Raw genomic sequence first — 16,502 nt, forward strand, 5'->3', positions numbered from 1 at the left:
CTTGTCTTAATACCATTACTTCTAACTAAGAATTTTAAATTAAAACTCATTTCTAAATTTCCGAGATTTACCTCGAAAACTTTTGCCTTTTTTTTTTTTTTTAAATATTTTTAAAAATCATCTGAAACATTCATATTTTCTATATATTTTCATAGCATTAACATATAACGCAACACTGCCATTTTCCATTTAATTGTTTTGAAGTCTACATATCTTTGATTTAGCCATGTTCAAATGGCTCTGAAGGCTGAATTACACAATTATGAAACATCTAGTTTAATAAAGTTCCAAATATCAAGATTTATACTTTATGCTATTCTGTTTAAATTTAAAAATTTAAATATTTAATTTTTTCTGTGAATAGGCTGATTTCAATGGCATATGGTCAGATTGGCATGATGCAGGCTGCTGCTGGCTTTTTTACATACTTCGTTATCATGGCTGAAAACGGTTTCTGGCCAAGTTCCTTATTTGGAATTCGTAGAGCCTGGGACTCCAAAGCTATTAATGATCTGAGGGATTCTTACAACCAAGAATGGGTAAGGATATATTTTTTTAATGAGCCTCTATCTCCCTAAAACTAAATGTTAGAAACATTAGATTTTAAGTAAAGACTTTTATATATTCTTTCATTTTATTCTCACTATAAAATAAGTGCAAACCAGGTTTTTAAAGACTTCCATGAAGTCATTTTTGCAGAAGACTCTTACGTGTTTGACAATTTATAAAAAGAACTAACAAAATTCATATATGTGTTTCTCCTTCGAGTTTAAGTAACAGTATTTTAAATTGTCCTGTTAATTAATTTTGCATTTTTCAGACCCCACATATCTCACTATAGAAATTTGAAAATTAAATAGCTGAAAAGGGAAAACGCGGGAGGTTTTATGATGTTTCAGTTTCATACGGCTAAATTGTTTGTTAACTTGACTTTTAAGGAAACTCTTAAACAGGAAATTATGGATATATTAAACTATGGATAAGAGATGGGGGGCAGGGCAGAGAATATCGCGACTGAGCCATGGATAACTGGAAGACAGTTGCTTGGCTGGTGTCAGGGTATGCTGTATTCCAGGCGAAAACTTGTCCCTCCCCCTACAACAGGTCATACACAGGCTGGTGGCAGCGTTATTATGCTTTGTAGGACGTTCTCCTGAAGGCTCTGGAAATCTTAGTTGTGGTAGAACAGACCATGAAACTCGAGGACTATCTGAACATAACTGCGGATCAAATGCACCCTGACATGGCGTCTGTCTTCCCAAATGGAAATGGAATCTTCCAGCAGGACAACGCCCCATGTCAGGAAGCTCGAATTGTTCTGAAGTGGTTGGAGGAGCACAAGGATGAATTTCAGTCAGTGTTCTGGCGACCTAACTCCCCGAATAACCCGATCTTAACCCGATAGAGCACATTTGGAATATCATGGAGAGGCAGCTCAGAGCTCAGACATCACTATGTCGGAATATCTCGACTTTTCGTGACCGTTGCTTAGACATTTGGTACAAGTTGCCTCCGATCATCTACCAAGAATTTGTGGCATCTATGCCAAAGCGAGTTGCAGCTTTTTGTAGACCAAAGATCGCGCAACGCGTTATTGAGTAGGTGATCATAATGTTTTCGCTCTTCAGTGCAGTCTCTCATTTCCTATATTCATGTTTAGGAAAGTTTCGTACTTGTTATGAAAAAAGGAAAATACAAGAAGTTTGACTCACATACAATAAAAATTGACCGAGACATTTAAACATTTTTGATTTTTTATGTCATTTTCAACTCGCATTGATCTATTAATTAAGTTAGAATAATTCGAGGAAATAAGATTAAATAAAGAGCAGGGAAAAATTGCATAATTTAATACGCCGTACAATCAAGTCGTGGCATCCACATCAGACTTTTCTACTGTGTATACGAATGAAGAAACAGGTAAAGAAACCGACTGAAGAAGAACTACATATGTAAACAAATGCCCTACATCTTAAATCAACGACATCTATCCCGAAGGCTGCTTATAGGGGGGGAACCCTCATCTGGGATTTAACATGACTTGAAATCAGTTCCATGCATATGTTTTTTAAACGAATTAAAAAAGTCATTCTTTAGAGAATGCAACAGTAATCTTCTATCCAAAATTAAGATTTTGCTAAGTTATACATAGCTAAATATTAATAAATATATGTCAAAGCTTTTGTTTTTCTGTTTGTTATGTATTTTCTCTTATTTTATGCCAGACGTACAAGAGCAGGAAGACACTAGAATACACTTGTCATACTGCTTTCTTTGTATCTATCGTGATTGTCCAGTGGGCCGATCTCATCATTTGTAAAACAAGGAGAAACTCACTTTTGCACCAAGGGATGACGTGAGTATTAATCAAATCATAAGCTTCTATCTTTATAGTCATTTCTTTGCTTTGCGCGACACTAAAATATTAACATTGCAATTTATTTCAAGCTAAATTACACCTAATGAAACAAAGCAAATATCATAATCTTCTTCAAGGAGCTTGTGTTATCCTTGCAAATTAAAAAATGCATTCTTATGTAACACCAAGAAATTTAATATTATATTTAAGTTATTGTCAGAGAATAGATGTTCTTTCTGATATTAAGTTTTACTTAATTAATAGTTTTTAGATACATGTACTTGTAACATTATGAAGAGTCAACGTATGAGATTAGGCAGTAACTATAAAACTAACTACAAAGCTAACTATAAAGCTCACATGGCAAAACTGATGCCTTTTTCAAACTGACATCATAAACATATTGTTGCGTTTCTTTACGGGTTTGTGGAATTTGGAGCGACTGATAACTACACTTGATGAAGACTGAAAACACAATTTATTAGCCGATATTTTTCAGGACAACTCTAAAAACACGTATAGACGTCGAAAAACTATTACACAGACGCTGAAACACTGAGCAACACAGCTTTCAGGCTACCAGGCTATAACGATGAAGATAGCTGCATGGAAAAGCACTAGACACTAGAGTACAGCTCCCGACTCGATTTTGTCGTTCTCGGAACTCAATGTACTCTCGAGACTCTCCACCCTACAACTCGCGATACACTCGCCGATACAGTCGATAGTCTCAACGGTGCACCAATTCCCGATACACTCGACGACCTACTCGACGGTAGACTACGAGACACTCGATCTCGCAATCGTCTGCTGCTCCGTGTACAGGCAGTGTTTATATAGCTTTTTTGGGCTGCTTTCGAGAACATTCTGGGACAAACCGGTAAGAATTTTTTCTAGAATGTTCTCCATCCATTTATGACATATCGCCAAATGGGTGATTTCACTTTTTCACTTGCCCTTTTCTGAGAATCGTAAACCCGCCTTGCGGGGAAGCTAGCTTACCGCGGATAGGCATTTCGTAACAATATCTAAAAATGCTACATTTTTAAAGCATCCGTTTAGGAATTGGTTTGCATGATGTAGTTTATTTTAAAGTGCATAAATGTTTCTTAAACTGAAAAAATAGCACTGCTTTGATTTAATATTATTGCCGAAGAAAACTGATTCAGAATGAATTAAAACCGTGTTTCGCAGCGGTCGTTAATCGCTTTTCTTGAAATGCATTTTAATTAAAACAATTTTGATCATTTCTAATATTTAATGAAACTCCTTTTTTTACCAATTATTTCTATTTATTTTACTATTACGAGTACCAGGTCAGATATTACTTTTTTATGTGACTCCTGGTACAATAAAATTCAAAAAACATATATTCGACTTAGTAGTTGATTTATATTCATTTTTAGCTCTACGCAAAATAAACTGCAAGGAACAGAAATCATTATCATTGAAGCTAGAACGATTATATTCGATTTACGTCCTAAGACTGACCTATTTATATCGACACTGATTTGAAAAGAATCCATTAATTTGTAATATGCTAGCTAAATTACCTTCCTTTGTCAGCAGGAATACTATTCGCCGAGTTCTTGTAACAAATCCAAACCTTGTTATTTACAAGACATCTGTTTGAGTTATTTTGAGTTTATGGCTTATAATAAGCCTCCACTTGGGTTTCAACATAGAAAATACAAAAGTAATCTAATACTAGCTAAAATAAACCAGCCGAAGCTGCACAGAATTAAGTAGCAGAGTTGGCCTTTATTTAAGATCACCAGCGTATACTAGAAGGCACGTACGAGTACGGCCGTATAGCAATGAGATTGGACTAGCAGCAACAACATGGCTGAAAGGCATAACACGCTTTCCTAATGAAGTGACTCAGTTTCAATACTCGTTTCTATCTCATTAGCATAAACCAAAATCCTGAAAACTCGTTGTGGCAGGGAAACTTAGATGGGAAATGAGAATGTATATGAAAGGCTTGTTCCAAAATAAAAATAATTATATCAACTTTTATAACGTAATACGATCACTCCTTATTGGAAAATTTATGTGACAGGGTCAAAAATTAAATCTTTTCGTAGTGCAATTACTATAATTTCAGTTTACAAAATATATACCTTTTTATATTTTAGCTGCATAAAAGCCCTTTATCATTCAGTTTATGTTCAGCGGTTAATAGTTCCACATCAATGTAAACGTGTGGTAATTAATTTAAGGGGGATGCCTTTTACTGCTGCTCTTATCGTTATTTGCAACGTCCGTTCCCATTCACTGAGCTTTGAGGTAAACGTGATTAATTGTACTTGCATCGGCTTTCCTATATCAAGAGGCTAAACTTTCAGCCGCATGCAAACGTAGATAATAAACAAAGAAATTTTCATAATTTGTTTTTAATGTCAGGTATCTTTCTCTTCGTTAATAATTTTCTTTACTGGTTGTAACTGAAATATTCTAAATAAATTTAAAAATATTTCAGATGCGTTGCAAGACTTGTTTCAAGATAAGTAATAAAAATGTTATGAATTTTCAGAGAAAATAAACTAAAATTAAGTGGAAAATTTGCAACGAGAACTATAATTTAAACCATTTAATAAATTAGGCTTTTTCTACGGTTTTTTGACATTTTGTTATGCATCAAATCTTAAAAATGGTGGTTACTGGAAAAATAATTCCGAGTTACCGCCTTTTCGTGAAACTGTTAAATAAATTTTGTATATTTTGTTTCTTATGTAAATTCTGTTCAAATTTATGTCTTTTATTTTCTCTTTTTTGGGATGCATCGCTTTTCATTATTATTTTTATTTCAATGAATATTTTAAAGATTTTGGGAAAATTAAAGTGCAAGTTAGTAATTATTTATCTAGCTGATAAAGAAATAAATTTTGAAACTTACCGTAAATTATTAGGAATTAATCGGGCGAAGCTTCGATAGCTATTTGCTATAGTTCAGGAACTTTCAAATTTTTTCCTCCTTAAACACAGTTTATGACCCTCTGGAGTATATGCTATAGAGTATTATTTATGTTCCCTTTATGGAAGTACATGTACTTGCATCCTGAAATATGTCCAAGAAATTAAAAGTGCCTAAATCCATGTATAAAGTAACAGGAGCATTTTGGCTTTAAAATAAAAAAAGTACCTCTTTGCCATGGCAGTTCTGGAATACTGAGGTCAGAGGGTTAAAATAATGGTATCCTACATCGACCCCTTATATTTTTCTCTACAATTTATAACATAACCATAATACAAATAATTGTACAGAAATATCTTCAAGATAACAAATAAACTAAAAATATGAACAAAAGTTTTGGAAAATGATCGTTCATTAGCTTTGGTGTTTTACTAATTTTTGTATTATTACTATTATTAGTTCAAAAGACGTTAGCCCAGAAGGGCTATTAATTTCGTTTTGGCATTTTGCGTTGAATCACTATAAATGTCGATTCAGTTTTCAAATTGTTGCCGCCAAATATTAGATCCAGGTATTATATTTAAAGAAATTAAATAATGAAGAATCTGCACAAAAAATTAAAATTATTTTGCGATATTGCTGTTGAACTGAATTTTATGGTTTAAGTGGGAAGAATATCACATTTAATAAATAAAGATAACACATGAAACGCTAAAAATCACCCCTTTGGGCGTAATATAAAATCTGAAAGCTTTCAGATATTTTTTTTAGTCTAAAGGCGTTTTGTCCCTGAAGGACTATTGTTTTCGCTTTGCGATTTTGCGCGTTGAATAGCTACAAATGTATGTTTCACTTTTCAAACTGTTGCCACCAAATGTTAGAGTCTTGCATTATATTTGAAGAAATTAAATAATGGAAACTGCATAAATGTATGTATATTTCTTGCATTGTGATAAAACAACGGTACACAGAGCCATCGAATTTTGAATGACGTAATTTTCCTACGAATATAAGCATGTGGAAGACGAAATTTGGAATTTGTTTTGTTATCAATTTCATATTTTGTGAAATTTTAACGAAATTTTTGAGTAACAAACTCAACGATTTAAAAGCGATCAATGGCAACACTCCACGGAGGGGGGCGGAAAACCTTTTTATTTTCAGCTGGCGCGGAACTGTGTATCGGAAATTTTAAAGATAGGCTCATTTTAAAATTATTTTGCGACATTGCTACTGAACTGAATATTATGGTTTAAGTCCAAAAAACGTGATATTTAATAAATAAAGGTAACACACAAAACTTTAAAAAAGCGCTCTTTTGGACGCAATTTAAAATCTAAAAACCTTTCAGATTTTTTTTTGTTATTATTATTTTAATTTTACAAATGTCAACGAGTTTTCAGAAACCAACTCACAGATTCAAATTGCACAAAAGTTCGATTTTAATTAATATGATGGCTACGCTTGATGTAGTTAAGTTATTATTTTAATGGCAAATGTTCAACTTCTTAAAAAATTTTCAGTCTGTTTCTTGTTTTTCGTAGTAAATGTTTGACTTAACTAAAGCCTGCTTCCCTTACATAAGAGGAGGGAAAAGTCAATAATGTTGGTTCGGTAATAGATATTTCTCTCGGATGACTTTTAACTTCCATAGCGTACTTGTGTTTTGAATGAAATTTGTGCTTGAACATCATCCTTCGATACAATCAACTCTTCTGAATCATACCGTCAAGATGAGATACACAGCAGTTGCGGTCCTATGAGCGATGATGATAAATTCAAATTTTCATTGTCTCAAAATCGAACATTAAAATTATGTTTCAAATTTTGTAAGTGAAAAGAATGAATGTTACTGTTAGAAAATTTCGAATTTTTTTTTTACTGTAACAGTAACCGTAAGAGCCCTATTGTTTTAAATCAACATAATCTCTAGCGCATACCTTCAAACAACAATATCTGAAATCTCATTTCGGTATTTTTCTCAATTGTTTTAAGATCATGCTGTATGTTTATGGCCACTCAGCACACACATCTATATTTTGTATTTAGATAAATAAATTTATATCATGAAACCTCTTCTTATTGTAATTTAACTTTTTAGCATCTGATATTTCAATTCATTGATATTTTTTTTTAAATTTCAGGAACCATGTCCTTAACTTTGGCCTTGTTTTCGAAACTGCTTTAGCTGCTTTCTTGTCTTACTGTCCAGGGATGGAACACGGACTGCGCATGTATCCACTCAAATTCAATTGGTGGCTGACAGCGATCCCCTTTTCTCTTCTCATCTTCTGCTACGATGAAGTTCGACGATACATCTTGAGACATAGACCCCCAGGATCTTGGATTGAGAAGGAAACATATTACTGAGAGTACACGAAGTTTTAGTGATCTGCACTTCTTAGATAACATAATCTGACCTTTTAACAAGCAACTTTCCACCTGGATGCAGGCCTGGAAGAATCGTTTTCTCACTGGATCAAAACTCCTGATCGTGGATTTACGATTTGTGCAAACTACGATAGATTATGTTAGACCGTAGAAACATTTCCTACCTCTAATTTATCTGTTCATGGTTTTCAACATGAAACGTTTCATATTTCCTCTCAGAAATATTTTGGAGGATTTTGTGTTCTTATCCTATGAGTCTCCCTGGATTGATTCCAGGCATCTTTAATTAAAAAAATCATAATTGCACTGTTAATGGAGGTACTTAAAAGTCAACCATCCTTTTTTATCCGCGTTTTCCTGTGATGTATTAAATTATATGACTATAAGTTTCTGTGAATGTTGTTAGATTTTATTGTATATGAGCATCAATATTATGTAATATACTTCAATCATATGTTTTCAATGATGCAATTTTGCTTAATAAATTGGAATTTCCTCTGACTTTCTATAAATACTATAATGAAAGCGAAACGTACTAATATATGAAATACAGTTACCAATATAACGAGAAGAAATGTTTTGGCAGATTGATTTCGGGAATAGGGTAGTCTTCAGAAATAAGAATCTCTTCTCGCGGCGAATGCATTTAGCGCAGATCATCCTAATTATTCTTTTGGAATTCAGGAATAATATTCCTTTCAGGAACAGGGCAGGCTTCAGAGATAACAATTTCTTCTCGTGTCGAATGCATTCAGTGTAGATGATCCTAATCATTCTTTAGGAATTCAGGAATTTGCATTTCAGGAATAGGTCAGTCTTCAGAGATAAGGATTACTTGTCGCGGCGAATGCATTCAGCGTAGATCATCCTAATCATTCTTTTGGAATTCAGGAATTTGCCTTTCGTGAATAGGGCAGTCTTCAGAGATAATGATTTCTTCTCATGGCGAATGCATTCAGTTATATGATCCTAATCATTATTTAGGAATTCAGAAATTTGAATTTCAGGAATAGGTCAGTCTTCAGAGATAAGGATTTCTTCTCGCGGCGAACGCATTCAGCGTAGACGATCCTAATCATTTCTGATCAATTTCAAGAATATATTAGCCTAGATGACCCATAATATCAATATTCTGACAAGAAAAATATTAAAACAGATGAAGAATAATTTTTTGCAGAGTATATCCTCGACAAAAGTAGACTTGTCTGGATTATTTGATGTTTTTAAGTACATGCCTTTGCCTACTTTACCCAGATGCGTGATAGTCGATGTGATTGCCGAATTTGGTCGCTGGAATGCCAAGTGTATATGGAGTCAAGAAGTCCTTGTAGGATAATTAACAGATCTTGTTTTGAACTGACAAGACAAAAAGGAGAATAATTTGATTAATATTCAGTTAGCGCTGTATAGTTAAGCTTTTTAAGGACTGTTTGATGCCTAAAGCTTTGCTGTTTTTATTGCACCATGAATCTGAATCGATTTATTCCACGAAAATTGCCTTTAATCCAAACCACCATGCTGGTCACGAAGGAACAACGAATCGTTCAGGCTACGTGGGTCATCAGTTACCGATGTTACAAAATTAAGAAAGAATAACTTCAAAATTAAGAAGTTGACTTAAATAGTTTTTGTATTAAAAATAAAAGAGTATGATTATAAATAAAAAAAAACAAAGTTGTGGAGAGCTGTAAGTTATAGCTGAATGCTAGTTTTACTAATTTTAACGAATGTAATTTAAGTGCAACAATACAATCATCATTTTACTGCAGTTCGCTGAAACAGGTCTGGAAGAGTTGAGACCACCAGTAGTCAAAGACTGCAGAAGATTGGTAATTTGATCCGAGTTCAAACCTCAACAAATGGGCTACCCGCATGTGTGGTTTCGTGGCTTTTCCCATATGTAACGGCAGTGCTACTCAATTAAAGTTCACAAAGACATCCATGTCCATACGCAGCCAGCGCCCTAATGAACCTACCAAATCAAAGGCATGAAGAGATGAAAGTTTCCATCTCATCTATAAAAGTATCGGTATTCTCATGGTGAAATTTCTACTAATAATCGCCTAGATTGTTCCTAAAGTGCCGATTCATTCAAGTTAAACAAATCATTGTAATTTGGTTTACATAATCACCTAAATTCTGATCCTTTATTTTTCTTCGTAACTCGTGAAGTTTTATCGTGACTAGTGTTTCTTCAATTCGGCATTTTTCAGATTGCTATCATCTTTTGAGACAACATGGGATAATTTGGTTTGGCACTGTAAAAGCGTTATTAGAAAGCGATGGCTTTTCGCACATCACTGCAAGAAAAATCTAAAATGTATAGCCTGAACTAGAATCTTTGAAAATAGATATAGAGTAATGAACCTTTATTTGAGAGTGAGTAATCTTAAGTTAGAAACCTTCAGACGTAAATAAATGCAATTTGCTATTTATAAAGCGTTTCATTTAAGTCAGTTTAAAAGTTATTAGGGCATTAAAAAGTGATACTTTCCAGCACACCAAAAGTGAAACTTTACGGTAAACATAGTGCGTGCCCTAAGGGATTCTCAATGTACAATAAAAATGTACACCTCGCACAAAAAAATTTGAGACAGTTATATATCTCCCGCTCCACTCGGCCGATTGACGAAATTTAGCTTGCGTTTTTAAAGTTTCGAAAGCGCGACTTAAAATATATATTAGATTTATATATAGCATTACTCTCACATACGTATTCTGACACAAAATCGGTCTCTTTTTGTAGCGACATAATGATGTTTTTGCATATTTCGATTCTACGAATCAAATTATACCTAAATATTAAATTTTCTAAAATTTGATGAGAACTAACCGAGAAATTTAAAAATTGTCTTTCATTTCTTATTTCAGTTTGCGCCAAGAATAATTCCCTTGGCGAAATTCTTAATTTATGGTAACCAATTTTCCTTTCCTTTCTACTGTACATGAGAGGAATAAAAGGTGCATCGTTCATTCTTTCAAATAATTTTATTAAAGAGCGTAAACCATATTTGGCGTTATTATCGCTTATAACAAATATGCCAAATTTCAAAACGGGCCAATATATAAATTCACGTATCTTCGGAAATTTTGAATACAAAATATTATTTCTTTGCAGGTATGTTTAGAAACACATCTGTTTTAAGATGATGGCAAAAATTTTATAGGTTATTCAGACTTTTTTCGAAGTATTTATAAAAACTACTAAAAAACATAAATTTTAAAAACAAATAAGAAAATAACTGAATTTCATTTGGATTGAAACTAAATTCGTATCGTGAAAGAAGGAATCCAGCTATATTAATCAAAAAAGAGATATTTATAAATATATGTCATATTCAATTAACTTTGAGAGCTAATTTTTTAAAAAACTACTCGAGCGATTTTTACAAAACTTGGCACTTTGGCATAATTCGAGTCGTAAAATGGAAATATGAAAAAAAAAAAAAAAAAAAAAAAAAAAAAAAAAAAATAGATATTTCATTTAAAAAAAAAGTCTGATTTGGGGTCAAACTACCTATGTTAGAAAAATGCTGTATATAAATCTAATATATATTTTAAGTCGCGCTTTCCAGACATTAAAAACGCAAGTTAAACTTGTCCATCGGCGCAGCCGCAGCAGAAACGGGAGATAAAAGAACTGCCTCCCGCCTTTTTTTTTGTACAAGGTTTACATTGAGAACTTTTAGTGCTTATTATAATGCTGTAAAAAGCGTATGTTTATAAAACTTAAAAACGTTTAGTGTTGAAAGTTACTTTTTTTTATTAAAACATTTAATATGTATCCCCAGAGAACGTTTTGTAAGTATTGCTCTTGAAAATATAAAACAATTTTGATATGTATGACATTGATGTTTTTCTATGCTCATAAAAATAAAGAATAAACACAAGTAAAATATTGTGACATATAAAAATATTATTGTACTTAGTTGTATTTGTACTGCATGCAATGTTGACTAATGGTTGTTATAAGAAGCTTCGTTGCTAATTTAAATACAATGAATTACTTTAAATACTATGCGTTTAAAACAAATGTTTCGATTTAAGTTTCACTTTTACCTTCTTATTCAGCAAGAATTTGCGTGTCTCAATTATAATAATTTTATTCAAAATATAGCAAGCAACCTATCAGATAGCATTCATATTGTTCTTTTAATTCAAATTATTTTAAGCATTATTTTCAAATCCTAAAACATCAGTTTCTTCACTAAAGTATAGCTTTCATTAAAAAAGAAATATGAAAAATATTGTTGCGTGAGCACGGGTTTCTTATAGATTGAACGCACACAGGTCCGAATAGAGGTTGATAAAATTTATTTTCTCAAAAGACTTCAGAATTCTGGAAGTTTCCCATAAAAATAGTCGTACAGCTCTTCATAGTATCACAAAGGACAATCAATAGTCACACTTCAAACTACTAAGAACGTTAAACACAATGCAAAGCAAAGCGCATCTGAAGAGCGAAGCTAACCCGGAGATATCTCAGCACTGCGAACTCACGCTGAACTAACAACTGAAAGCAGAGCCTCTTTCCGGTCTTATATAGTATTCACCGGCCGCCGAGACATGTATAGTACTTTCTGCTTCTCGAAATTATTGGAAAGCATATGAGGCTCGAATACAGTTACAATTGCAGTTATTTAATTACAAAATATCACCAAATTGGTAACTTTTGGCGATTTTTCGCCAAATTTGGGGACAAAAATTAGTTACCAAAACCATTGCCAGCTTGTCGATAACTTACCAAGTTAACGAGATAGCCATTTATTCAATTATAAATAAACTTGTCCAAGTATTCTTATTTTTCCTGCATAGCACTGTCCCTCTAGATTTTCATGTTGCATTATACAAAAAATACAACAATTTCACATATAATTTCACTAAAATCTTCTATCTATGTACAAAATTCTTAACGATATTTCAAAATATTTTGCCTCAGTTTAAAGAAAAATTATTGAAGCAAAGAAGGCACCATAAAACTTGAAAGTTAATGAGAGTTTAAAAGTGCCTCAAGAAACCGTGTTCAGAAGAGTGTAAGATTATAAGTTTTTCATTGTTATCAGAGCAGACTTTTGTGACATCAGACTTTAACACATTTCTTATATATTTTTCAAAAATAAACTACAAGAAACATGACAAGAGTGTTAAAAAGTGCGTTTGTACAAAGCGTAATATTTTCCAGAAGGTGAGTGAGTGAGTGAGTCAGCGCCACCAAGGAAGACCACTGACCTGGCCTTAGCCTCACAGTGTGTTATCTTCCTGGCAGAAACCATCTACTCTCTGCTCCATCCTGCTCCGGGAACGCAGCCGAATAGACGGATAAGAGCCTCAAAGTCTACATATAAGCTTGGATGTTGTTGTACGGGGAAAGAGTATCCTGTTAGGAACTACTTAAAATTAAGCAAAGAAGCAATCAAAAGACTGTTAAGAATTGCTGTTAGAATAGACAGAAACTTGTGTTAGATAAAGTAAAGATAGATGGACTTTGCCTGAAAAATTAACTGCCGTGGATTTTCTGGACTTGCTAAATGTCTACATGCGGGTGCTTATCGTGACACAACCGTCATATCTTTATGGGGCTTCTGTGAAATCGTTGGTCCTGCATGGAGGAAAGTTGTAACCTATTAAATTATTGCACATAGTAAACTTAAAAAAAATAAATAAAAAATAAAAAAATAATAAAGAGAGAGATTAAAAGATGATTAAAAAAATCCTAGCGCCCAAACATAATTTAACGCAGTTTACTTTCCATGTGCCTGACTCTTATGTAAGAACATTTAAAAGATTGTGTACCTGTTATCACTAAGATAACAAATTCCTGCATAATTTAGTTCTTTGCGCATACTTAAACTGTAGTTGTTTTACAAATTGAACCATTCACCTACATTTTCTTTCGTAGTACTTGCAGACAGGATAATACATACATAAGTACAAAACTGAATATTAAAGTGAAAAACTAACATGATACTGAGTACAGAAATACAGAAAGCTGATCCCTAATGCCTGCATACATAACACTTAAAAATGCATACATAATACATGAAAACTAAAAATAAAACTGATAAGCATAAGAAAATGTTAAGTAAAGACTTGCTTTTCCTGACTGTTCTTTTCAATATTAGTTAATATACCTTCATTGAATTTCCTCTACGAAATTAACTTCCTTTAATGCATAAAATGAAATAACATCGCAAATTGTTTCTTAATACTCAAAGAACCTTAATTTTATCATTGAATCGGTTTCTGTTAAATTAGTATCTAATAAAATTAAATTCTAAATTCTTGATAACCGAGACTGTTTTTGAGCGTTATTTCAATAAACTAGCATAAAATCTAGCAACATTATAGAAAATAAATTTTAAATGGGATGTGATTTAATATAAGTTTTAAAATCCTTAAGAAAATATAGTTTCCTACGATTATGTGAGATCTCATTAATAATTAAAGCTAGAAAATGACATTAACAGTTATATTACAGAAAAGGCTGCAGATTTTTTTTATTTAGCAAATGTCTCCAACTTTGCGAAACATTTTTATTGCAAACCGAAATTTAAAATAGAAGTCTGCTATATATTTTACAATTATACATATATTTTTTTAAATAGTCAAATTATTCATGCATAATGTTTTGGAAGGAGTGTACAACATATTAAGAAATCTACGCAACTGCATTTTCTAAATGCAGTTGCGTAGATTTCTTAAGGGGACTCATACACCTTAAACCCCTCATGATCTTCGAATATGCGACTGTTGCAAGAATTGAGATATTTTTTTTATTTTAAAAGCAATTACTTTCAACGTTTTACAGCTGACTACATAATACAGCTGCTTTCGAAACTAGTAACAGAAAGTTTGTGTTGCCACAAATATTTTTGTAATTTAATCCTCTTTGTGACAAAATATTTCGCCATGGTTCCACCTTGCGCGCATGATATTCTAAAAATGGCTAATGGTACATACTTGAAATTGGATGGAATTCTTTATATGGGCACTATTTTTGAACTGAACCAACAATCTGTTAAATATTTTAATATTGAAAAATTTTGTGAACGAAAACATTACAAATTTTGATAATAAAATACATTTTATAAACTGAACTCAAAATAAAAAAAATTGAACATGAAATTTATAGAATTTTAGGTTTCCAAATGTAACAGTAGTTTCCAAATGTTATAACAGCTATATATTAAATATGGAATTAAATTATGAAACAGAATGTTTTAAACTGTGTGCGCAAGTTGGAAACATGACGAAAAATGTTGTCACAAAGCGGATTAAATTATAAAAATATTTGTGGCAACACAAACTTTCTGATTACTATTTCAGAAAGCAGCTATATTATGTAGTCAGCTGTAAAACGTTGGAAGTAATTGCTTTTAAAATCAATAAGTAATCCCAATTCTTGCAACAGTCACCTATTCGAACATCTTAAGGGTTTTAAAGTGTATGAGTCCCCTTAATATCCATTTTCTAAATGCAGTTTTAAGAAAAACATTTTATCTTTTTGTCATTGTTTCCTTCTTAAATTATCATGTTTGATCTCCACATATATCTTTCTACCATCAGCAAAGGAAAGTTCAGATTCTGCAGTTATCAGAGGTTTTCTAAATGCAAGGATTTCATGCTATTCTGTACTTCCTATTTTATGTCCATGTGCAATTTAAGGCGCCTGAGTCATTATATAAATTAAAGCTATTATCTAAACAGCAGGAAATATACATTGATTACAGCAGAATCAACTCATAATTCTGAAATGCTCAAAGTTTTATTTCCGCTATGGCAACAACACTGTAAATATGATTTGTAAAGTTCCAGGTAATAAAATTTTAATTTTAATGGGCTAGGAGAAGTACTACATTAGAATTTTCCCTCTTGGATTGTGCGGAAACTATAAAGATGCATCGTTAAATTTTGGAAGATTCATTGGCTGTAGCTCACAAAATTATGAACTACAATTACGATGAATTAAGAAATTAATTTATACTCCTCTTGGGACACGTATTTTACGACTCATTCAATCACAGAGGAATGTCATTTATTGCAACTTAAAGTAAGAGAAGAATGTATGAGATGCTAAGAGATCAAAATTAAGTTTTCAATGCATAATTATACGATTCATTTATAAGTTAATAAATAAAACCTACAAATTGTAACAAAAGGCCATTGAAAGAGATCTTAGACAACAGTGCTGCCTTTTGGCTCCTTTAAAGGAAATATATTATTCGTATCTCTTTTAGTAGAGTTCCTTTTTCAAAGTAATTATTGTGCATGCGTATGGATTCGTAATGAATTGAATGCACACAGAACCAATGATACCTTTATGTAATTTATTTTATCAAAAGAAACACTTAACAGTTCTGGAACTGTCAACAAAAATACTTATACAGCTCTTCTTAGTATTACGGAGTACAATTATTAGTTACACTTAAAAACTACTAAACTACTAAGAGCGTTAAACACAGCGCAGTGCAAAGCGTATCTAAAGAGCGAAGCTCGTAATCTTTTCTATACTCCGAAGTCATAAACTGAGATCTGATACTCTTCTCCAGGGATATATAGTTTTACCCCAGCCGTCGTGAAATCTCTAGTTACCATACGTTTCCCGAAATTATTGGAAGGCATATAAGGTTAAAGTTACATATAAGGGCCAGATACGGTCAAAGTTACATAAAAGGGTCAGTTACAGTTATACAGGGAACGAACCAAAATGTCGCCAAATGGTCATCAAGTTTGGCACAAAAATTAATAGCCAACTTGATAATATCTCGCCAATTTACCGAGATAGCCATTTACCTCAATGTTAAATATACTTGCACTGTAATCTTATTTTCCCTG

General features: G+C 32.5%; 1 protein-coding gene across 1 annotated transcript in view; it reads left to right on the forward strand.

Moving 5' to 3' along the window:
• Nucleotides 1-8,168, forward strand: part of LOC118182892 (sodium/potassium-transporting ATPase subunit alpha-like) — a 109,125-nt gene extending 100,957 nt beyond the window's left edge. Inside the window, exons 18-20 of the mRNA XM_085817577.1 lie at nucleotides 365-539; nucleotides 2,226-2,356; nucleotides 7,421-8,168. Of these exons, the coding sequence (XP_085673703.1) occupies nucleotides 365-539; nucleotides 2,226-2,356; nucleotides 7,421-7,646 (532 nt within the window). The 3' untranslated portion in view covers nucleotides 7,647-8,168. The remainder of the gene's footprint in view (nucleotides 1-364; nucleotides 540-2,225; nucleotides 2,357-7,420) is intronic.
• The last annotated feature ends 8,334 nt before the right edge of the window (nucleotides 8,169-16,502 follow it).

The sequence above is a fragment of the Stegodyphus dumicola genome, chromosome 5 (assembly GCF_044657685.1).
Source record: "Stegodyphus dumicola isolate Sdum_Otavi_A_Nest chromosome 5, ASM4465768v1".
NCBI classification, from domain to species: domain Eukaryota; kingdom Metazoa; phylum Arthropoda; class Arachnida; order Araneae; family Eresidae; genus Stegodyphus; species Stegodyphus dumicola.